Source organism: Alosa alosa, chromosome 20, assembly GCF_017589495.1.
Source record: "Alosa alosa isolate M-15738 ecotype Scorff River chromosome 20, AALO_Geno_1.1, whole genome shotgun sequence".
NCBI classification, from domain to species: Eukaryota; Metazoa; Chordata; class Actinopteri; order Clupeiformes; family Clupeidae; genus Alosa; species Alosa alosa.
Window position 1 is genome coordinate 22,868,177 of NC_063208.1, and position 25,125 is coordinate 22,893,301.

The 25,125-nt window shown below is 47.0% G+C and overlaps 1 protein-coding gene across 29 annotated transcripts in view; it reads right to left on the reverse strand.

The window, feature by feature from the left end:
• ptk2aa (protein tyrosine kinase 2aa) overlaps positions 1 to 25,125 on the reverse strand; it is an 89,871-nt gene that overhangs the window by 33,340 nt on the left and 31,406 nt on the right. For 9 of the 29 annotated variants that reach the window (XM_048230003.1, XM_048229997.1, XM_048229996.1 and 6 more), the window contains exons 1-7: positions 17,811 to 18,222; positions 14,789 to 15,019; positions 10,713 to 10,879; positions 6,229 to 6,316; positions 3,918 to 3,997; positions 3,705 to 3,767; positions 535 to 589 (exon numbers count right to left, since the gene is read on the reverse strand). In XM_048230003.1, coding sequence (XP_048085960.1) covers positions 535 to 589; positions 3,705 to 3,767; positions 3,918 to 3,997; positions 6,229 to 6,316; positions 10,713 to 10,771 — 345 coding nt within the window. In that variant the 5' untranslated portion in view covers positions 10,772 to 10,879; positions 14,789 to 15,019; positions 17,811 to 18,222. Of the gene's footprint in view, positions 1 to 534; positions 590 to 3,704; positions 3,768 to 3,917; positions 3,998 to 6,228; positions 6,317 to 10,712; positions 10,880 to 14,788; positions 15,020 to 17,810; positions 18,225 to 23,107; positions 23,640 to 25,125 lie in introns of those variants that run through there. The other 20 variants (XM_048229986.1, XM_048229985.1, XM_048229983.1 and 17 more) reach the window with 7 other exon arrangements.

Below are 25,125 nucleotides of genomic sequence, written 5' to 3' on the forward strand. Positions count from 1 at the left end.
AAAAACGCTTCAGTGTTCAGTGCAATGTTTGGATGGCTTCTCCTGGTGCGGAAATGTTTGGGCCAGGGTTGACAGATGGGGGTGAGCACAGGAGAGACACGCATGCGTACGTGTGTGTTTACACGTGTGTTTGGGGGTCATTCAGCTCGGGCTCTCTCCCTACAGGCTAATGTGGTGGAGGTGGTGTGTGTGTGTGTGTGTGTGTGTGTGTGTGTGTGTGAGGGAGAGGAGGGGGGCAAAACTAGGCCAAGCCTTCCCAAGGTTGCAGCGCCTGATGCACCATGCAGAGATGCAGAGATGCATGTGGGGCTAAAGGGAGCCCTCAGAGGAAGAGCCATCGATCAGAACCAAGGCCCCTTTCTCCTGAAAACAACATAGTCGATCTACCCTTTGATTATTGTACGAGATGCTGGCACTTTAAACTGCCTGAACTCTTAACAGAAGCAGGAAAAAATGTCTACCGCCGCTGCAGTCGACCTGTCCAAGTTGGAAATACATTTGACATGGAGGTCTGGATTTCTTCATGGAACTCACCTTCACGGAATCCAGCAAACTCTTGGGAAAGAATCTTCTGAGGCCCACGTCTTTCCTGAGAAACAAAATGAAAATCATTTTGAAAAGGACGTCAGAGGAGATGAGGATATTAAAACAATGGGGATGAGATGAAGGAACACATCCTGGAGGACAATGGGCCATTTGCAATGTCAGGCTTAGAGGCAATCTCAAAAGGAAAGCGATCATTAGCTTGAGGCTACTACTGTGCTTTTATCAGATAGCAAAGGATTATTAAAGAGACCACTTTGGAGGCTAGGGAGCTTCACAATAGCTCTGAGTACTGAGCCATTAGCCATGGAAACAGACACAGACAGACAGACACACACACAGACACACATGCACGCGTTAGCGCACCGCTGATGAGAAATTGATGAATGACTTAAAGAGGACTGTGTGGGACCCGAGCAATCTTTTACAGAGCCAAGAATTGAACGGGAACTGCAGCTACGAGGCCAATAAATCTCCCTCTCTGCTGCAATCGTTTCATCATTCGCGATCAGCGAAAAAAGGGGCGCTTGTTAAATCTGAACCTCGACACTATTGCATTAACATTTCATAAGTGACCGTGGCATTACTTGCATAACAGTAAACTTGCATAACGGGCCATGGCATTCCAGCAAATTCATCCGGAAGCTTTATTACACCAAGTGAGAGAGACGCATGTTTACAAGTTTGGATGGGGATGAGACAACAAACATCAAAGTGTACCATCAATACAGAATAGTAGTGGTAGTGCTGCTGCTTTAGGCTGCACTGGATGCAGCGCAGAAATCGACAGCTCCTTTGATTTTCTCTGTCCGACTGCCTGCTTTGCTAACTCTACGTGATCTGTGATCGAGATGTCCACTATGTTCTCAGGCCCTCCCCTCTTTGCCCCTTTCTATGTGCCGGTTGCTGCAGTAGCGGTCACTCAGACTGGGAGCGTACTCTGATTGGTGACCACTGACAGGCTCTGGCCAGGTCCTCCCTTGGGGAGTTTAGCGCTCTGCTGTTGCTGTGTCTTTGGTGCTGGTGGACTGACCTGGAAATAACGTTAACGCGTGCACCACTGAGGTGCTAGGGGAGAGGTGGTGGAGGAGGCGAGTGAGAGAGGGGGGTGTACTCTGGAATGCAGGCGGAGAGAGGGAGAGAGAAAACTAGGAGAAAAGAATGAGCAAGAGAGTGGGAAAAAGCAAAAGAGCGTGACACAAAATAGAGAGAAAGAAACAGATAGAAAGATACATACAGAGAGAGAGAGAGAGAGTGAGAGAGAGCACACTGGCAGGAGGTATACATTCATTATGTACTGGTCTTTGTGCTCCAGGACAAAACACAGTTTTCACCCGGTGCTTCACTGGCGTTTCGACTGGGCCGAGTAATGAGATTGGGAGGACATTTCAACTCTCTAATGTGTTAAAGAGATTCCGTGGCTCGTAATTGTCCCTTTGGGCCTCCCCCCACAAAGCTTTTAGTTTGTGGATTTACTGGAAGCCCAGGCCAAATGCAATTATTTGTTCCTCATTGCTGCACAGTGGAGAGAATCATAAGGCTGGCACTGAGGGATGACCATTCTTTCCTGTCCATGAAATGTCCGGGAGCGTGGGAGTCCAACACTGTATTAAATCAGCACAAGACTACGCTACGCTAGCGATGGAAGCAGACTATTAGCATGCCAAACACCTTTCCCCCAGATCCCCTAGAAACACATCAGACTGAATTTCTTCCTGAAGGCCACAACTGAAAGCTGGGCGCCTACTTACGCATTCTTGTCCTTCGGCTGAAAACGCATTGGAGAACCAAACAACATGGATCAATGGATCATGGATCAGACGTAGACAACCTTAGTGATTTCTGTACACTACCAATCATTTTAGAAATAATTCATAAAGTCAACAAACACCCAAACGTATCATTTTCAGAGGTGAAAGAAGCTTGTGAGACCGCCTGGTGTACAAATACTTCAGGATACCTCAAGTCAAACCCTTGTCAACAAATGGATTTTCTTTTTGACTGCCCAGAGGTTTGTCACATCCCTTGCATCCTGTTTATTTCCCATAACGTTATTTCCCGTAACATTCCTGTAATGTCTCGGGAGCAGCTGTTGAAATGCATGTCCAACACCACCCAACCAACACTCATTTGAGAACAGCGCCACTCATTTGAGACACCACATTTCCTGGCCTGAGCTGAGATGGATACGACCCATTCCTTGACTCCTCATGTCCTCCAAGCAAGAAAACATTTTAATTTCCCCCAGGACTTGGGGGGACAGAAATTCTTGACACTCTTGAGGAGAAACAGCATGGGGGGAGGAAGCTCTGCAAGGGCCTCCAAGTGTGTCCACTGGGAGCTTATGACTGCGAACACTTCACGTGGTTCCATACACCACACGGCACACGAGTAGAATAGCAATGCCTGCGTGGGGATTGCGAACCCTGGTGGTTTTATCGAGGAGACTGCTAATGAACGGGAATGTCAACGGGAATAGTGAGAGATGGGGATTTTCGCATCCATCTCAAGGTGTTATGACTGAGAGAAACACCTTTGCTCATTACAGAATTTGGCAACTGTTGTGAGAAGGTTACAAAAAAACAACATCAATGGTAATCTGGAAAGAGGGAGCAAGGGATGAAAGCAATGGGATAGAGAGAGGGAGGGAGGGAGAGGGAGAGAGAGAGAGAGAAAGAACAACAAAGTGAGACCAGTGCCCTTTCACTAATGAGAAGACTTCACTAGAGTGCGAGAGAACCCCGAGAGTCTGATTCTAATTGGTCATCTTCATCTGAGCTAGTGAACCCAAAGGCTCCCCTCTGACCTCCACCAGATCTCCCGCTTGGAGAGAGAGTATGCGCTCACTGACCGCTCTGGAATGGCCTCCTTACATGCTAATTACACCTATGGTCAATATGCAGTGGTCTCTCGAGCATTAAGAATGCAACTCATCTGCCTCTTCATACAAAGATGTTTGTGGACCTGGACACATCAATCACTCAAGCGATAGTCAACAGACAAGTGCTTTTGTATTACATATGCCCCCAGTAAACTGGACAACCAAGCTTTGATAGAGACAGACTTTGGATTTAAGAGGAAGCTGTGATATGTACTGCCGATATTACTTTAGATAGGAAGGGTAACTGAGCTGGCAACAATAGAATGAAAGTAATACTTACTCTAATAGTTCATAGTTTGATTTCTTGTCCAGGGCGTTTCCCCTCATTTCTCTGAAGAACCTCCTGCAATCGAAATAAACAGGTCTACATCAGTGCACATGCAGGATTAAATGAGACATTACAGGCATCATTGCAGCTTTATTACCATGCAAATGTATTTTGTATTTCTTCATACTGAGACATACAGACATATGAAGATGGTCAGGCACTCACCGAATCTCGAGGCATCCAAGCTTAAGTGCAATGTCTTGCTCGACCTGATCGGCAAACTCCACCATGTAGTCATTCCTCACCTAAGGGAAGACAGAGATCCAAAAAGCTGTTTTATTTTTCATGTCAATAGCAGTCAAAGTTCCAGTTGCTTCTGGAAAGCATTGCGGTTGACACATGGGGTAACCAAGTCACACACTTCAGTGGAACTACAGAGGAGGTGGTCATGACACATCATCATCAAAACAAGCTTCCTCATCAAGGCCTTTGGTCTATGAATGATTCATGCCCTGATCTGCATGTCGGTCTAAGTTGGCACTCGAACAGAAGGAATTTAAAAAGTACTAACTGGAAATAACAAACATGAACTATAGCAAACTGTTTATACCGAATCTTTCTGAATATTACAGACAGTAATCGTTTGAGTATACAGACAAGGCTTTCATCAACAACACAACACACTGCATTTATATAGCACTTTAGGACACCCAAAGCAGTGAAGGGGGAACCTCACTAACCACCCCTAATGTGTAGTGGCCACCTGGGTGATGCACGGCAGCCATTATGCACCAGAACACTCAACTTTCAAGAGAGTGGAAGAGGAATACTGGAAAGACATGAACACAAACGCTTGATCGTCTGAGACAGTCAGCCAGAGGCGGACATCCCGGGTCCAGAAAGTCCTCCTGCCATATATTCTTACTACCTGTGCATTTAACACAGGTGATATCACTAATTATCTGATCTACCTGGCTGCTAATTAGGATGAGCTGGTTGGTTGGATCAAATACTTGGCAGGACTTTTACTTTCTGAACCAAGGATGTCCGCCTCGGCAGTCACCCAATGTGCAAGCCACCATTAGGGACAAATGAGACGTGACGATGGAGAGGGAACAGACAGAGTGGCAGAGAGACACACTGATTCAGAGAGGAGGAAAAAAGGAGAGCAAAAGAAAGACAGAATGCATGGAATGAAAGAGTGCGCAGATGCCTAAGGCTGCTGCAGGAAGACAATGGCCTTTAAAGTCCCACGTCCCACCGAGTGCAGCTGACAGTAAATCTAAACAGCTTTTAAACCCACCGCCCTCTATAGACCTAGCTTTGTGCATGAAAGCTTTGCAAGCACCTGCTGGGAGATCAGGTCTATCTAACACCCACACCAGTGACAGGGGAGTGCTTCCAAATAGCCCCTTTTGTGGTGGTGATGAGCTATGGTTAGCATAAGAAAACACAGGCTGTTAACTGCAACAAATTTCCCCCCCTTTAGCCATGTTGACTTTACGTTCGAGCGTGGCCGTTATGTCCTCAGTCAGCGTTCCATTTGAACACACACACACACACACACACAAAGAGACACATGATGTGACAAACAGCCGAGTGTCATCTGGAGACTGAGCAATGAGGAACAAACACACACACACACACACACACACAAAATACACAACAGAATATGCTCATATAAGACATATGACCAAGTTTGTGTGACACAGAAATAACTCTCCACAGTCTTTTCTCACATTTGTATTCTTTTAGCCTCATACATCTGCAGACACTCACTCACTCACACACACACATTCCACCCCTCATCTGCCCTCTGGCTACATCAGGTGCAGTATGCAATATGAAACACCCCCTGTGCCTGATCCCTGCACTGCTTTGAGTAATATAATCCACTTTTGTCTGTTTTGATATTATCAACACGTAAAGAACCTGTGGCTTTTATTTATCACTGTCACTAGGCAACAACATAAAGAAAGAGAGAAATGGAAAGCCAGACTGTTTATTTCTTCTCCATCTATTTGTCAACTTGGTCATTTTCTCTCTGCTATAAATCCATCACGCTATTTGAGGCTGATGTGAGCTGTTTGGATATGGAGCCTTCTGCGGATACAGTTGGCAATTTGAAATTGAGATTGAGATTTGCAGAGCATTCACACATACCCTTAAGAGGAAATAGCCACATAACTGTTTTTTAGTCACTATGTTTCAGATTGTTAGCATTTTAAACAATTGCATGCATTTGGATACATCAACAGTCATTAGGTTTACTTCTAGTTTTAGATCACACCGCTTTCACTTCAAAATACAAATTGCACTGGAGTTCATGTGAACTGTAAATCCCCTTTTGTGGAAGAGCCAGATACAGGCCCCTGGTGCAAAATATGAAAAACACAATGTCTTTACATCAACTGAAAGTTGTTTCATACTTGGGTATGAAAAACAGCTTTTCATTCCCAAGCAACCTCTAAATTAGACCCTACAAAGTCAAAGCACCATGAGTGACCTCTGAGTTGTCAAGTCAGTGTGAACTCACTTGCTGATAGAAGTAGTTGAGTGTGGGCTTGTCTTCAGTGAACTGATTCAGGTATCCCTTTGGCAGGTAGCGAATCCGTAACTCATACCTGTGGAGACACAAAGAGTGGCAGAGGGTTAGATTACTCATCATGCACTCATGTTCAAAGTCCCTCTTTGTAGAGCTGGGAACACTCAACTGTGGAGATTTAGTGCAACTGCACCTGCATTACAGAGCATTACTGGGGTTCAAAGGTTAACCGAAGAAAAACAAACCACAAAACTTACACCAGGCCAGGAGACCCCGATCAGGGACGGAAAAACCGACCCCGGGGAAAAGAGGTCAACAGTGGACTCGGCTTGCTCGACGTTCCACACTAACGCAAGACATGTGCCTCCATGCTCGACTTTACAGACAACACATGTTCCCATTCGCCCGGTGCTTCCTTTTGGAGAGTGGGCCCAGATGAGAGGCAGGCGTAGTATGGAGGCGATCAACAGAGCGGAGGAGAGGAGAGGAGAGGATAGAGAAGAGGAGGAGGAGGAGGAGAGCAAACAGCCTGCGGACATGACTGGATTCTCTACGGTGCAACAGAAGAGCCAGATACTCGTGCTGTTCCCTTAATTGTTTCCTTTCAAAACACTGCTCCGCTGAATTTGTATCGACAAGACATGAGAACCTGAAATAAATGACCAAAGAGCACTAGAAATGCCAGAAGAAGGGAAGGGTGTGATGGACATGATTAATCGATGTGTGATGTGTGTCGTAGCAGACGATTAAGAAGAGCCTGGCCCTGGCATGCGCATAACTCACTAAACTCCAACAGCTAGCTGTTCCATTTCACAACGCCATCTGCCGATCGACTCTTGGACAAATCGCATGGCAACTCCACTCGGCCCACGAGACAGCCATCCACTGAGCTTCCCAATCACATTACACTCTGATCAGATTGGACATCAACTGTGCTCTGACACAAACAAATGGCTTTTCATGTCCCACCGTGCACTGAGCGGTGTTAGGAGTGAATTATGGCTCCGGGGTTTTGGGGTGGGGGTGGGGGGGCAGACATGCCTGTGCAGTAGCCGGGGTAAAAATAGGGGTTAATCGAATTACTCTGTGCAGCCTTGAAAACTGATCAATACAATAAAGGCTCGTTATCCTCCAGGATGTCGACTACCTTTGGAAGCCTGCGGACCAGTGTTTGCTACCTGTAGCACCTGGCGTTGCAGACAGACATCACACTGCTGAGAAAAGCAGACCAGACAGGCCCTGACGTCATCACAAGTCAAACAGTGTGTGCGTAGGGGGGGGGAAACAAACACCTACTCTGGCATGATACATTTAGTAGTCATCATCACAGATGTTAGTGCCTTCTAGGATTACTGACAGAGGAGGGCATCTCTATGTCATCCCTGGGGCGTCCATTAACAGTGACACTCTGCCCCTTTGATCCACTTTGAAGACACTAAAAAGTACGAGTCACAGTACATAGATACCCAACTATTAGGTCCTGAGAGTATAACCCCCCCCTTGCACTCCCCAACGCTAAATCCCACTGCTCACAGGGAACTGCCAACTCTCATTATTTCCCCTTTTATGAAAGAGTGCTAACAGGGTTAATCATCCTTTAGTACGATGACCTCAACTCACACCTGATAACATCTTCCATAAAGGCACAAACAAAGAGGAGAAAATAATAAAAGGCTGTCTGTCAGATGTTTGAACACGAGTGGTCGTTCTCTCTCTGACCGCGTTCAGCTGGACTCTTGAGGGGCTGTCTGAGGGAGATGACATCATGCCACGGACATGTCCTGGCGGAGAGAGATCACGGGGCTGAACATGGCCCCGGCAGACTTCTCTCTGCTCTCTCCTCCTCATTGAGGTTTGTGTGTCACGGGCACGAGCCAGACCATGTTTCATACAATCTTCCTCAAGACACACACATAGACAGAGACACGCACACACCCACACAGCTTATCTGATTGCAGGAGTTTCCCTGAAGCTCATCCAACATGGCCCTTTGTTGCATGAGCAAAAGAAAAAGAAGTGAAGAGAGAGAGAGAGAGGGGGGGGAAATAAAAGAAAATATAAAGAGAAAGTGAGGGGAAAAAGAGAGCTTAGAGCTACGCAACTTTTCGTATTTGGTAGTACAGAGAAATTAGACACTGGATGGCATACAACGGCGCAATTTTGTATGAGCAAAAGACAGTCCTGCCGCAATCCAAAACAAATACTGCGCAGCTGACAGAACGGAGACCTCATCGGGAGATGGTGGTGAACTTAATCTTCCCATTGCAAGGCACCATGTCATCCCAAATGCCCCTAAATACATTAATCAATAAAAGACAGTTCTGCCTTGCAGCTGAATCGGAGATCCTTCACGCCAAAGGGGCCTTGGCAAGACATTCTAGGCGATATGAGATCCCTTCTCTTCCCTGCTCTTTCTGTTCAATTCCAACCTCCAGCATAGGAATTATTAGGGCAAATGCCTTCTTTTCCTCTTTTCATTTACAGTACGAACCCTGATCATGACTCATGATCGGTAAGGAACGAAACAATGGACAACACACAAAGGCAGGAACAAACATCAAATTGCTCTCATTCTCACAAGACATGCTGCATCCATTTCCACTGGGAGTTTAAGCGCTGTTTAAATCCTCACACTGTGTGGGTTTGCTTTTAGAGCGCTGTTTCATAACACACATATGGACAGCAACTGGAGATAAGCCTAAGCACAACCCTTCAAAAAAAGAGATGTCAGCCCTTTTTCTTTGAAAACAGATGAAGGTTCTAGAAGGCAGTCTGGAAGACAGTCTGACGGCAAGAGGCCATAGCAGCTTTAACAAGCCAGTGTGGCAAGAAGTGATTTCCGCATCCCACCTCTGTTTCTCAGGGATTAGAGATTGGCCTATTGTGCATTTTGTGAGTGTTAACCCCCCCGCCCCTCCTCCCCCAAAAAAGGCTTTTGCATTTTAACCCAATCAGGCTAGCTCTGTATCTGCTTGTGAGGCTGTGAGGGGATGGGGGAGGCTCAAAGGCACCCCACAAAGCCCCTCAAGCCTGGCATTAAGAGCTGGGAGAGGTAGTTCCCAAACAGTCATTTCAGAGCTAAATGGAAGACCCATTCATTTCGATTGAAAAAAAACAATGCTCTCAAATCCCATGATAGACCCTTACTGCATTCAAACATGCCAGCTATGGAGACTTTCTGCAGACATTTAGCAGGGGACTGAACAGTTAGCTCATGCATTGTCTCTCTTGGATGACCCATATGGTCTGCCTTGCCTGTAAAGCATGTGCAACACCAAGCAGAGAGAGATCATAAAAGGGGAGAAACAGAGAAAGAACTTCTGAAAAAAAAGTCTGTAGTCCATAAAACTAGATTGAGACTTACATTATTACATTACATTACATTTGTGCCATCTAACAACATGGCAGTAAGTTTTAGTATTTTAGGACAGTTTAAAAAAACTTAGAGTACAGTAAGAATAAGTGCGTGGGTTGTATTTTAACTCATCTACTAGGATCAGATTGTTGTAAGTGTTGCCCTCTTCCACCCTGCCCTTGTAGGAACTGGCAGTGTGTTCCACCACCCAAGCCAGATGAGATGTTCCACCATTGTCCCACTAGGGTAAGTCTGTATGAGGGCATTCAAGTAGGTGGGAGCAGAACCGGAGACTACTTTGTAGGCAAGAGTGAAAGAGAGAAAAGAGAGACGAAGGGGGGAGAAAGAGAGAAAGAAGAAGAGGAGAGACTTATAGTGCCATGTCGCATTAGCTTTTGTAACTCATCTGATGGAAATCTCATAGTATTTGCACATAAACATAAATGCAGTGCCCTAATGGCTAGCAACTTAGCCCATTGTAATTCATTAGCATTCCTTTGTGGAGTCCTGAACTTCAGAAAATATTTAGCATCAGCATGCTAACATCACTTCAGCGAGCTCGGAGTATACCCCCCAGTGTTTGTTTTTGATCGACGTGCCCAGACAGGCACACACAGGCCCCTAAGTGTATGCATGCTCACATAACATACAAAACAAACACAATGCAAATATGCTGGCTGACTCAAAAGTCTGTCACTCAATCTCGCTAATCCTCGTCTCCTGACTGTTTCGGCATTAGACGTCTCAATCCATCCCCAGGGCAACCCCTGACGCGACACACAAGAAAACAAACAACAGGAGGCCTTCTCTCCTTCTACCTCCTACTCCCCTAACTCTATGGTTCCCACACAGATTTATTGCGCTAATACAGCTAAATAGCGTAGCCATGTGGGTCATGTGTTCCTGTGGCTTAACTTGTAGTACAAGGTGTGAACACAAAGATCAAGGGTTCAATTCCCAGGGAGCACACAAGCTCAAACAAATGCAGAGCTGCAAAGCAAGTGAATGAATGTCAGTGAAATGTTAGCGTCCCGTCACCCATTTAGTCAATCAATCAAGATGATCTCAAGTTCAGGCGTATTAATCACCACATCATGGGGGGTGCTGAGGAGAGACTCACCTCCACTCATCCTGAGGCCTGTTCTGCTCGTACTTCTCCCTCACGTGGGACACGCCCATGTCCGGATGGAGCCAGTGCACCTCGCCTGACTGCACATGGCTGAGGCGCAGCCCGAAACAGGCCACACATTTCACCTTGTGGATGTCCACAATCTTCTGGATGATGCCCTGACGGAAAAAAAAAAAGAAAGAGTGTTTAGCTGATTTTTATTCATTATCTGAATAAAATTACATTACATGTAACATAAGAAATAACACAAATCATAAAAATGGAAAATGTCAACCCCAAAATCATAAAGGCCCTGAATGAACAACCACAGTACTAAATTTGCATCACACCTATCTAGAAAAAATAACATGCAAGTCACATTGGATAAGAGCATCATTTAAATGTAAATGTAAATACATTAGCAGCAAGAATAAGGGGGATATCAAAGATCCTTGATTACTGACCTCTGCTTCAACACTGTCTGATAAAATGGTGTAACTCACAGTATGAAACAGATGAGTAAATCAGGGACATTATAAGATCAGACTGGGCATGTACTGTAGTGCCCTAATCTGCGCAGACAGGTAACACTCTGGCCACCCCGACTGATGTGCCTCTAGAGAGAGTGAGAGGGCAGCATTTTAGCACCTGTCAGCAGGAACAATACCATCACCCTGGCACATCGCTTTTGCCAACAGCGTCACCACGGAGGAGCCCGGATTGGCAACAGCGCAAGTCTTTGATGGGATTAAGAAGGCAGCATGGCAGAGTTGGCACCGAAGGCCAGGGCAACGGCCCAATCAGATGGCCTACGGGGAGAATCTCACACGCTCTGGCAGGGCCACCCAGCGCCTCACATCTGTATTTGAGCGCGCGATCCCACATCACTATGTACCAGACTGGAAGCTGGAGACAGACACAATATGCCTGAAACCTTTGTGAGATTACAGACCCACATGGAGAGCAAGGTGAAGGAATGGCATAGCTGGAATGGGGGATGGTGGTGGTGTGGGGGGGTTGGGGTTTCTGGGGTTGAGTTGCCCATGGCTGTGTGCACACCGGACACAATTGGCAGTGGCAAGCCAGCCCAAACACTGCAGAAGTCTCTGCATATTTATGCCGCTGCTTTGGCGGAGTATCCCCAAGGTCCAGAGATGGCCCAGTTTCCCTTTGAATGGTGACTGCCCATGAACAGAGGAGCGCAGCGGCTGAGGTGGGGGATGGGTCATGATAAGTGGGTGGGGTTGTGTACAAGGGGAAAGATGTCTGTCTGATTCACATCTGAATGAGCAGGACGAGTACAAGGCAAAGGGGGCTAGGAATGCTGGATGCTATAGTGTACCCACAGTCTACTCTCTAGTTCTTAGGGTTTAGAGCCTCCTTATGGCTGAGGTTGCACCAGAAGATTAGACTACTGATTCTAGTATACAATACTGACTATGTTTTGCAGGTGTGACCTAGCTACCATGTACCATCTGTATTCCTTATATCTGCATATAAGTATGGCCTTTGGTCTTCAATAGCAGGATAACAGGATTTGTAAAAAAGAGAACTGTTAAATGACATTTCACACAAAATATCCCCTATAAAATAGTAAATGACTATCTCCACTTCAAAAAAAAAGACATTAACATTTAGAGTAAATAAATAATGATACGACTTGAGAATTGCAGAGGGGGTAGAGATGAGAGTGTTGCAGTGGGCGACTTCCCTCAGGAGATTACGGACCAGGCCAATCCCTGAGCCGATCTGTTATCTCTGTTTTGCAGAGGAGCAGGTCATCTCCAAAACCGCCATTAGAATGATTAAATATTGAGCAGGGCTTTGTCAACGCTTTAATGTCTGAGGAGCCTTGTCTGCTCCGTTTTCACTATGTCGAGTGGACAGGGCACAGACCGCTAAGCTGCCAGAAGACCCCAAGACTAAGGACCACAGTGATCAAAACTAGGAGTTGAGAGTTGTACTAGCCTATCTGACAAATACAAACCAAATCCTTAGTTGGACTGAAATGAAAGATTATTTTTTCGTTTGCCACGTCAACTAGTATTTCATCCAGCACAAAAACATATGATCAAACCAGATTGAGCTCAAAAACAGAATAGGAATATATTTTCCAAATGCACTCTTATGGAGTCAGCTTTAAGAAAACATCTCTGTGTAGGTGTCCTGGTAGCTCTTATGCCTCCAGAATCCACAACAAATCTATAACCTTGAACAAAAAATGCTTCGGCTCCAGTTCAAAAGAATGCACAGCTGGTTACATTCAGCTGACTTCCTTCTCTTCCCATTTTGCAACCAAACCCGAATCCTCTTTCAGAACCATTATCTACAGAGGGGTGTATGATTTGTTTCTGTCTTCAGAGCTTCCTTATGGCTTAATTGTAGGTGTGCGCTGCTGGGATAATTATTTGATTTGACATTCAATATGTTTTGTGCTGTGGGGAGACTGCTTTGGCATGTAACATGAATACATATTTCCCCCTGCACAGGAAAGGAAACAATACTGAATTGGAAGGGCTCATCTTCCCAGATTTATTCCATTTATCCTCTCCCGCTGAGGGCTTGTGGCAAGACTTACACGAGTATTTGATCAATCCTGCATTGTGTTGTATGAATGCTTGCTAAGGGTACACATAAACAGCAATCTAAACACCCTTTCGGAGAAGATGACAGCACACATTATCACTTGTCAGAATTGTAGTGTCTATTTTTAAGGTCACAGACAACAATGCCACAGAAAAAAAAGCAGTAAACCACCTCCTGGGCCAGGCATGGGAAAAACAATATCTGATCTGGGAGCATGAGCAACCCTATACCCTCACCGGAGTAGAAGATCCAATGCCGGAGCAGAGTGGCTTGACAGCTTAGCGCTGGGCAGCTCTGTAGTCTGACCCGCGACTGACCACATATTTTGTGCTAGCACTGGAGGGTTGCCAAATCTACTTTAACTAAGACTCTTCGGAAAAGCCTGATATGTAATGGAGTTAAACGCAACAAAGGCCTTTCGGGTCTTTCACACTCTCCTCTGTCTGTCCACTCCACTAACTGTCCCTTCAGTCGGTCAACAATAACAAAGAAACAGTCACAGCACAAACGCCTCAATAGAAAACAGGATGCAGCCAGACAGTGGAATTACAGAGCTAGACCAAAAAATGCAGATGCCTATTAAAATGGATTTGATATTGGGAGGATTTCCGGGATATGCGAGACCTCTGTGGGGACGGTCTGGGAACGGCACGTTTATCCTCGGAGCGGATATCACACGGATCCCAGCAGTCCCTTCCTCTGAGCCCGTGGATCAATACGGCATCTGCTTCCCAACACACGAGACCTCCATCCATCTTTTCGACCCCGCGCGGAAATTGGAGACCAATAACGGCAATGAACTCAATTCTTATGATGATTACCGTCAGCCAGTGGGGGAGGGGTATTCATTTTTTAGTGACCTGTTCTTTCTGAGTAAGCAAGACATGATACATTCAATGAAAGAAGTCAGCCATTGTTTAACATGTCACAACTGGAGGTAGACTGATTTCCTCTCTAAAAAGGCTTCAGTGAGTCTCAGCGTCTCAAAACACTGAATTAAGAGGCTATTGTGGCATACATTTTAAAGTAAAGCCCTAAAACAACAGCACAATGAAAGACTTGCCACAAACTAAATCCATACAGTTCTCTTGCAGATACAATTCATTTTGTCCGCTCACCAATTAGGCAAGAACTGGCTGGGGACTGATCTCTTCCTGTCTGTGCCAAAGCATGAATATCGACACACCAGGCACAATGACTGCACATCGCTGCTCTCCTTACGCAATGCCGATCGATAGGAACATCCATGTACGGTGTCCAACAGTCAAGCGACTCCATCACGTCAATTATTCATGCCCTTTTGAGTGACTGTGTGCACTGTAGGAGTAAGTGGATGAGCGAGTGAGCGAGAGGGAGAGTGAGTGACTGAGCCTGAGTCTGGAAAATACACACATCAAGAGGCGTGCTTGACCTTTTCCCTTTTCACAGTTGACTGACCACCCCACCCGCCCCCCACCCCACCCCCGACACACACACCCATGGCAGTAATGGCCTCCTCTTACCCGGACGTCAGTGCCGTCCCCATGCCTGATGTTGCTGGACCATGTGCTGTGCTCACTGTTGTTCTCGAAGTGGTGGAAGACCTTGAGGACCCGGTCCGGCGCCGCTGGGGCACGCTCCGTCCCCGTGCTGAGGCGCTGACTTGGCCCCCGCGGCCAGGGCGTGGTTCAGGTTAGGGTCCAGGTACGCCGCCGTCGCCATGCCTTTGTTGTGTGCTAGGTGTCTGTCATATTCTGCAGAGGAATCAGGTCGGGGATGGAGAGAGAGAGAGAGAGAGAGAGAGAGAGAGAGAGAGAGAGAGAGAGAGAGAGAGAGAGAGAGAGAGAGAGAGGGAGGGAGGGGAGAGGGAGAGAGAGAGGTAAGGTAAGTAGGGATATTGAATGCATAACACTTTACGGAGAACAACTGTTCAAAACTGGCTTTCTCGGCAGCCTTCACACCTCTGTTTTCACGTGTGATTTGTGTCTCTGAGAAGGAGCGAATGGTGGATCACTGGATTTATAGCTGTGAAAGGCAGAATGTGGAAGGGATTTGAGGTGTGAAATTCTCATTTGTCCTTTCCACGATCACACCCGCTCTGAAGTGAGAATCGTCGACAAGGGGGGAAACCTATCCAAATATGATTTCACACATGAGAGAGAAAAACTAAGAAGAGAGAGAAAAGAAAGAGAGAGAGAGAGAGAGAGAGAGAGAGAGAGAGAGAGAGAGAGAGAGACCAGAAGAGATGGAACATAGTGTGACCTAAAGATCAAAAGGTTGCCCTGCTTATCTGCACAGTCTCCTTGTAAACCTGAGCCCAAGGAATCTGCCATGGAGTCAAGTCTCCCTCAGAGCAGTTGCTCAGAGTGGCTCAAACATGCATTAAAAAAGCAGTATTATGCACGGTGTAGCGTACAACACAAAACCAATCACAACTGCCGTTTGATCTTTGCACCCCTTTGCATGTGATATGGTCATGACAGGCAGAAGCCCGGAATGCTAGTCCAACCACATCCAAAGGGTCCCTTTGTGAGAAAACACTGTTTGAAATACACAAAAAAATGGTGACAACATAACAGGGATCAAGTCCGCAGCTTAAGAGGCCAGTGTTTGACGGGTTCCTGATGCACCGACGCCAGTCTAAGACTCTGGGGTGAGAACGCGCTTGAATCCAAAAGGGAGGGAGAGCGGAGGGTAAAAATAAACCCAGACTTTTTTTTTTAGTCAGCACTACTCATTTTCATGGGGCTCGCTGGCTCCAGAGGCGTCAGAAGTTAAGGGGCGACAGTGCGTGTGCTCTGGGGAGAGGGAAAGTGCTGTGAGGAGAAAGCCTTCGTTTTACTAGATATGGACATAAACCCGCTCCACACACTCCCAATTAGTGGCCAGTGAGGAACCAGAGGCCTTTCACCACTAAAGCCTCCTAAAGTTCCAGAAAAAAGGGAATTACAGTGGATGTGGCATGGTTTACGTCGTCACAGATAACAATTCTTCCGTGCTGGAAGTGTGCAGACTAACGGCCTGCAACTGGTAGCAAGGAGCGATAAATAGATATTATACTGTATATGAATACTTGTCATCGCCTATGGTGTCTGCTGTGCAATTACTTGTGATAATGTGCACCCGATTGGGTCTGTCAACAAGTGCATATCTTCAGCCTGGCTGATAACTGCAGGATGGGAGCAGGGGGACATGGCTGGACAGGGCAGGGCAGGGTAGGGGCAGCCCGTCAGATGTCCTGCTAGGATCAGAGCGCCAATTCGGGGCCCGGCCGCTCCGTCCTTCCGGAGTCAGTGAGAGCTGCATACCTCCTGGTCATCTGCACACACCCCCCCCCCACACACAAAGACCACCCGCCCCTTCTGCCATCGAGCTTGTTTGTTTGCTCAAGCCATTACAGAGACAGATTAGACACATTTCTGTAGCCAGTGCACACGCCCCTGTGGGGCCTCGCGCTCGCTAATGCTAACAGTAACAGGAGAGCCCAGACACATGAACCACCCAGTGGAACAGTGCTGGACTGAATAAGACCTACAGGCCAACACTGCCAACTGGTTCAATATCTCAATTAGTCACAAACACTTTAGCTTGCTTGCTTTTTATATCCTCAATATAATTATGACACTATTAACAAATTGAGTTAAATTGGAGGATGACCCCCCAAGAATAGTCTGATAAATAAATTTTGTATTTTATTCACAAGTCAGGAAAACAGCAGGGTATCGTGCCAACAACTCAAGGCCTGGCGGGTGCATTAGTTCCAGTCTTAAAGTTCCACAATCCAAAAGAGTGTGAACTAAAGAGTGAAAATGAAGTTTGCACTGAGGATGGTCTGATGACCGAAAAACGCTTTGCACATGACCGGGGAGCACTGAGCACTTTGGACTTTATTCTTTGATGAAATTAACTTTCTGTATCTTTGCATCAGCTACTACTGGTGTGCGAGTTCTCTTTTGGATTGTGGTATTTTATTCACAAAACATTTTATATAGATTAGCATTTATCAATCTGGTAATTCTAATGGACACATGATTTTAGTATACCAAGATTAGCAATCACACAGACACACAAAGCTTTTCATACTCAACACTGTCCACATTAGCTTTTCACAACCCAACTTAACTGAGACGGCCCTTTGTCCCAATGCAGCCTGATGTGAACACTCAGAGATGATTGCTAAGCTGTGAAAGGTCCCAAATTGTGCCGTATGAACATGTTACAGTGCGGTCACTGTAAAAGTTGAGCCTGCCCTTTCCGCTCATAAACACGGCACTCATGAGTCGGGCAACAGGACATCAAAAGCCCCCACGTATTATTATGAGCACAGAGAACACCACCACACCCACTTGACCACACTAAGCACACAACATCATGAGAAAGCCTTCAAAAGGCCATTCAGATACAGAGCTAAAGACAAAACACGACTGCACAGAATGATAAGACACTCCCGGTCTTTTTCAATAGAAATGAAAGCAAGAGGCAATGAAAAGGCAACATAATGTAATGAGAACCTGACTACTATTTGTCTTGACAAAGTTCTCCTACCTTTGAGCATGAAGGGCCAGCAAACGCATGGCACTTTGGAATGTCGTGGGGAGAAGCAGCCGTAGTCTTCTGAATACATAGGATGAGCGTACCCAGAAACAGAAGACGAAAACAAGGAGCGACGTACAACTTCTCCTGAGGCAGTCGGAGCCAATGTCACAGCTGTCAGACTCATGTAGTTCTCATGGGGTGTTCTGTCTGGGGTTTAGACAGCAGCCCCAAAAAAAAAGTCCCTTTTCTTGACCGTCTTCTCTGTCTCTCCTTTTCTATGTCTCTCTCCTTTCTTTCTCTCTTGGACAGACATACAAACCTCTTTCCTCTGACACACGTCATGTCCTGTCTATCACAATGCCCGTCGACACTGCGAGTTCGGGTACTGAGTCACGCACAGGTTCCATGGAGCGGCAGGGGCGGCCTTGTTCTCCTCTCTCCCCCATTCCCTCTACTCAGCCTCCCAGGTATTTGGGAGGGAGGGAGTGGCCCACCAAGGGATAAGGCCTGTGATTGGCCATCTGGCGTAAGTAGCGGAAAACCCTGAGAGTGCCGATTGGTCGAATGAAGGTGTAAACAAGCCCAGCATGGCTTAGTGGGAACAGGGCCAATGTAAACAGCCACAGGGTGGGTCCTACACAGCTAACTTCTCCACTTATTGAATGTTAACCCTTGAATAGCTACATGTACATTTCAGAGACAAAATGAAAAAAAAAAAAAAATCCTCACAGAGTTAATTGGGAGAGCTCTTAAAATCCATCAGTGTCGCTTAAAAAATTGATAACCAGAAAATGAGCTCATTACATGAAAGCCATTAATACTCAATTTAATGAGGCACAAATCTGGCTTTGCGAAGACATTCCACAGTAGTCTCCCCCTGTGGTGATCACATACCACAGTCTCTGTGTTGGACCACAGTAGGACTTCAATTCATACAAATTATTTTCTTTAGACAAAAGTTTCTTTGAGACACACAGCTGACATCTAAGACTACAAGATATCTCTGCTTGAGGCTCCAGTGTCAGGACACAGTGTTCACACTGAAGAGAGACTCGAGTGCCTTTTTCAAGGGGGCTAAAGTAAACGGCCGAATTTGCGAAGACAAAAGAGCTATTTTTATCAGGAGACGCACAGAATCCCTGTGCAGGAAACTCAGGAAGCTGGACAATACTAACCGTCTGAGCCCTGTCAGATCAATGCTGAAGCACGCCCAACTGCCAGCAGCCCAAAACATTATGAGGCTCAGGAAAGACATTAAAAGGGGCTTGGCCTGTGTGCAACAGGAATTAGACTTATTCAGCAGGAATCCTCATAGCAAGGAGAAGAATGCACACATTGGGATAAAAATGATCATTCTTGAATCTCTAAGTCTGCACTTCATTCATCTCCATCTCCAGTATGTGTGCAGTGGTGCATTTAGGAGAAGATGACCATGACAGTCAGGCTGATAAAAATCTATGGATGTAGTTAAAAAAACCTTTAAATATATTTTTTATGAGAAAAAGCTAAATTAATGGCACCCAGGATGCCATGCACAGCAGCAAAGGCCAGAGGGCAGTTGTGGGTGTTCCTCAAGAAGAGAAATTTCACGTCGGATGGCACTCATCTTGTGGCGTCTCCTTTCTGTGTGGCTGCTGGGTAACCATGGCGGCACACAAAAGTAGCTCTCTATGTCCAGTGATAAAAAAGAGGCATCAGTGAGGAAAGACATGGCACCCTGACAGAACACAGCGGAGCCACAAAAAAAAAAAAAGGATTCAGACAGGCACAAGCTGGACAGCCCAGAGTGCTGAGAGAGCAGGATGAGAACCATTGGTCTGAACAAAAAATAATATGGGGGTGGGGGTGTGTGTGGGGAGGTGTCATCAATAAATGTCTCTAGCAGAGCAGCAGAACAAGGATATTGTCACTCAATCGTGTTTGCTGGGTCAGAGAAGAATAGGTTATGTTATGTCACAGAACAGAATCCTGCGCTGCCCTCAATCACCCATGTTTCTCCAATACCCACAGATCATCTGGTCAGCAACGACAACACACAGTATTGGTTTTAAGCCTGGGTGAGAGCCATTTGTGTGTGTGTGTGTGTGTGTGTGTGTGTGTGTGTGTGTGTATATGTGTCTATATGTACAGTATGAGCATGCATGTTGTCAGTTAATGTGTAATGTGCATTCAGTACATACTGTGTTTGTGTGGCTGTGTGCTCAACACGCTGAGACTGTATTTTGTCACCAAGGGGTGAGGGTGGTGGGTTTATATAATCTCCACTAGGACAATGTTCTGGCTGCCAGTCAAACAGCCTACCAGCCGACCACATCCATTCCTCGGGCCAGATTAGCCATTTTCCCACCTGACAAAGTGTTCGACCTCGCACCTCGGGTGAACCCGTGTTTGCATAAACCACGCCGCAGGAGGAGGAGACTCACCCCTGCGAAATAAAACTTGCAGATTTATTGAAATTTATTTAGGGAGGGATTTGGCTCTCGGCGCCAAGTTGTCAAGTAGGCTACAGCCTGGGAGGCTTGGAGGGGAGAGAAGAAAAAAAAAACTTTGGGAATCGCTGCACAAAACAAGAGCTATTCTATTCATGAGCAAGCATGGGGAAGAGCCAGGCTGTGGCCCAAACTAGGTGATTGCTGCCGTGATACAAAACACTGGTAGAGCAAGGGACAGGAAGACAGGAAGACAGTGATCACTTATAACTGACGTTGATTGTTTTCGATTCTGTTCTAGCCTTTGTTTGTCCCTGCTTGGGGGAAGTGGTTGGGATGATGTAAACTCCCATGCCTTAGTCTGGCTACTGTACTACACAATGTTGAGCTGTTTACAAAGGCAGGGCTGGGCTAGGCATCTACAAACATCTAGACCTCTACACAAACATCCACCTGACAGAACAACTTAGTGCAATTACTTGAGGAGATATTTCCATGATCACACGGGGATGGAGTGGGGGGTGGTGGCCTTAAAAACATTAACATATAGAAACATATCAGGCCTTTTTAGCCGCTTTAACCAATCTGCTGCCTGCATCAGGCCTTGTGAGCCTTGTGGCGGCTTATCTTTTCAGGAAAAGGTGATTTACACTGGTGAAACATGGGCCCTCCGGCTCCCATAGATCACAGCATGACGGGGCCAGGCCATGCTGCCAAGACCAGAGAGCACTCACACACACACACACACACACACACACACACACACACACACACACACACACACACACACACAAGGGCTACGTGCTCAGAAAAGAGATCCACCCAACAATCTTCACTCTTCCTTTTGCACCATCTTTAACAAGCTCTGGCACAGGAATGCATAAACACTGCCATTAGCCACCATCTAGAACCTGTGGACTTAGGCTCCCCCTATCAAATACGATTCGGCAATCTAGCATACACTATCTAGTTATGTAGTCTTCACTGCACTATAGCATCATGGTTCCCATTACAGCATGGATTTGATGGGTTCCATTACCTAATGAGGCCATGTTTGAGTGACTTCTTGGTGTCGGGTTAAACCAAGAAATCCTGGGTCACTCCTGAGTGACTCCTGACGAAACATCGGAGTAGCAAGACCATTAAACATGACCGGGTTTAAGTTGGCGGTGAGAACCCTGCCCTGATGTCGGAATATCAGGCATAAATCATTGAAATCTCCCAGTGGGCTGGGGTCCATTAGCAGGAACGCTGATTGTGTGTGTGTGTGTGCGTCTCTCGTGGGATTCACTCCACTGCTGTGAAAACAGCACGGCCTAATCTCTGGATCTGCTGCATTAAGACAGACACTGCAACCTGAGCGGGATATATAGAGAGGGTCTGGATGGCTGAGCTATATGCAACCCCAACCTAGCCTAAGCCTTAACCACACACACACACACACACACATTTACATATAAGGGGTCCCTCCTTAATGCTCTTATTAAGAATTAAGCTATCACATAAATGCTTGGTTTCTGACCCTTATATATAAATAAATACAGCTTTTTTTATGACCGTCTGAAATCTTTGCTGCAGATGTTATGACAACGGATGTCTGCATGTCCTCATGTTCCCTCAACTACAGGAGATGACAGGCGCCCAAGAGAGCAAGGTGATGGGGAACGCAGCATTGCATCACCCAGGTGCGTCTTAGCCCACTAACAAGCAGCCGCCTAACGAGGATGTTGCCAAAGGAAGCAGCTCAGCACAGGGTGACAAACTGGCTTGGCTTCCGACAGCGCAGCAGACTGTGAGCCTCTGACTCATCCATTTATTCAAATAAATAAAAGGTCCCAAACAAATATGCTTCAGAACAGACTTTAGATATCAGCATGCTTCAACAATTCTGCCCGGTTTCTAAAAGGGGCCTTTCTCTATAGGATCAAGTTAATTTGTTTTCATAAAAAAACAGAAACAGGTGCACCTGCCTGAAGTAAAAGCTGAATCTAGGCCTGTGATTGGTCAGTACGAGGGCACTAAATCAATGCAGACAAGTGTGAAAGTAAGCATACAAAACCAAATCACATGCACACACAAGCACAGAGTCGCTGAGCCTGACATTTTACACGCTAAGAAAATGAATGCGCACAGATGGTGAAATGTCTTCAGCACGATTGATTTACAATTCTCCCTCCCTCTCTCCCTCTCTCACACATACACATTGCAAATCGCATGGGCTACAAACACCTTCAGCTAAGCTGAAGCAAAAACCTTTCGCACCATCATTAAAAACGTAAGGATTACAACAACCTGTCAAAACTAAGCCACTGGTGAGCTGTAGGGCACTGTAGCTGTGATCAGTAATGAAAAGTGTCACGGCAGTGTACAGTAGATGAGCTAATGAGTCTCAGCATCACCCTGAGTCGTCCGTCAGGAGAAGCCGCTGCCACTGGTCGGGGCTCGAACCGGCAACCCTCCGGTGGCCCACTGGTTAGTCCAGAGTGCTAACCAGTGGGCCACGGTGCCACCAAATCACCCCACACACACTGCCATTGAGAGCCATAATACTGAGCATCAACACTGACACACTGATACTCCATAACGGTGAAGAGAGGGCACGCAAACTACAGACATGATGCCGGACACATGAACAGGATAATGAAGAGCGATGAGGAAGACGAGAAAAAGGATAGAGAGTCTAAGTCCATAGCACGAGGGTCATAACATGAGGAAACATGTTGGGGAACAGATGAAGGGGAAAAGTTCAAAAGAACAGGATAAGCAAATAAAGATGGGTGGAGGGGTAGATTATAGAAGAGAAGAGGATGGGGGGAAAGAAAGGAAGAAAGGGAAGAGATGTGGGAGGAGGAGAGTGGGGGGTGAGCGCACGGGTACCTCTGGCCCAGCACATGGGGAAGGGGCTGCAGCCCAGGGATTCCATGCGGCCGGCCGGCTGTCTCTCCGCTCCTGGTGCCGGCGCCGGCGCTGCTGGCCAGCATCCAGCAGCGCTCTCACAGAAACGCATAGGAGCGACACACACACTCTCTCTCACACACACACACACACACACACACTACTCCTGCTGCACACTGCTCCTCAAAAGACCAGTCCGTGAATCCACGCAAGCTGATGTACAGTCCTATTCCGTGATGCAGCGTGACCACAACTCCTGCTGTAGAGGCTCCATTGAGAAACGTTTTTCCCAAACACTGAGCAGGTTCCTGTGGGCGCTAGTCCGTCTGCAGGGAGGTCCAGTGTGGTGGTGGAGTGGTGCGGCGCGTGGTCAAGCCCGTTAGAGAGCCACGGAGGGAGAGGGTGAGCAGCGGCTGGGAATAAGCCTCCCGCTGCAATGCAAGCCTTGCCCCGGAATATTAATCCTGCCCCGGCACCCGGCAACCACAGCACTCTCTGACACCCAACCCTTTCTCTCCCTCTCTCTCCCTCTCTCTACCCCCTCTTCCTCCTCTCTCCCTCCCTCTGTCCCACTACAGTGCAGAGATCACTGGACAAAGCATGCAACAGGAGAGCATGAGCGCATGGGACGGGGTCAGCAAGCGAGTGAGCGAGCGAGAAAATGAGAAGGCGAGAGCAGGAACAAAAAAAAGTGTGAGGTAGAGAAACAACAGAGGCAGGGCCAAACAAAATGTGAAGGAGGAGAACAAACAGCGAAGACTGGAAGCAATTTCACACAGAGACACTTTTGAGCGCATGCAACTGCACAGAGACAGCCAAAGAGAAAAGCACCGCAGAAGGGGAACGAACAAACAAACAAACAAACAAACAAACAAACAAACGCACAGGCAGAAAAACAACTCAGGAGAGTGTAAGTGAATACAAATGCATGCACTGGCTTGGCAGCAGGAAAAAAGACAGCAGGTTAGTAGTGGAGGCAAAGCAGAGGATGAGCAGAGGAAGGAGAAGAGTGAGGAGAGCACATGTGCACTAAGCCCGCACACTAAGCCCGCACACATGCTGGTGAGGCAGAGAGAGAGGCTGTGTGTGTGTGTGCACCCCAGCTCAGCTACAAGAGCAGTGAGGAACAAAAGGGGGGTTAGCATCCAAAAGAACGGAGGGGGAGGGCCTGGGGCTAGTATTAGTCACATTAATATGCTAATCAGACCGCCCCCACCGCATGAGCCCCCCCACCGCATGCCCCCCCCCCCCCCATGCCTATTGATAGAGGCCCACTGGTGTTTATCCAAAAGAGAGCTGCAAATCAGTGCTGACCCTGGTCACAGTGACCAGCCCCCAGAATCTCTCCTTCTTCGCTCTTCCTTTCTTTCTTTCAGTCTTTCTACCTCTCCCTCCCTCTCTCTCTCTGCACTTATCCCACAATGCATCGGGCATAATGCCCTTGCCTTCATGTCTCTTCAGCCAGTCACTCGAGAACTCAAAGTAAGTATCCATTCTCACCCCGAGACAAGGCAGGGTGTCTGTCACTCTTTCTCCATTCAGCCCAAAACAAACACGAGAGGAAATCAGCATTGAGCCGCCGCACTGAATTCTTAAAGAGTCTACGCCTCATCTGTGTTTGTCTGGTCGCCCGTGGTGACAGACGCAGAGCGGCGTGACAGCAGCCGCACGTCTCGCCTGGTATGGTATAGTCAGAGTGGTGGAATATGACTGCGCCGCTGCCACAGACTGGACAGTGACTGAACGACAGGCGCTTGTGTTAGTAGAGGCTCTGAATACTTAATCAGTCAGAGCGAATCACATGCCTGTGTGTGCTTTGCTGCGAGACAGAGTGGACGCGTCTGTGTTTGTCTGTGCGCTAGCTAGTGTCCACTGCGGCAAGGGGTTGGGGGTGGACGGCAGAAGTGAGAGGAGATAGTTCATCACGGACAGACAAGCTCCTCAAATTCCACTGTTGTCATGACAACCCCGCATACAGCAGCAGTACCATCACCACCAGA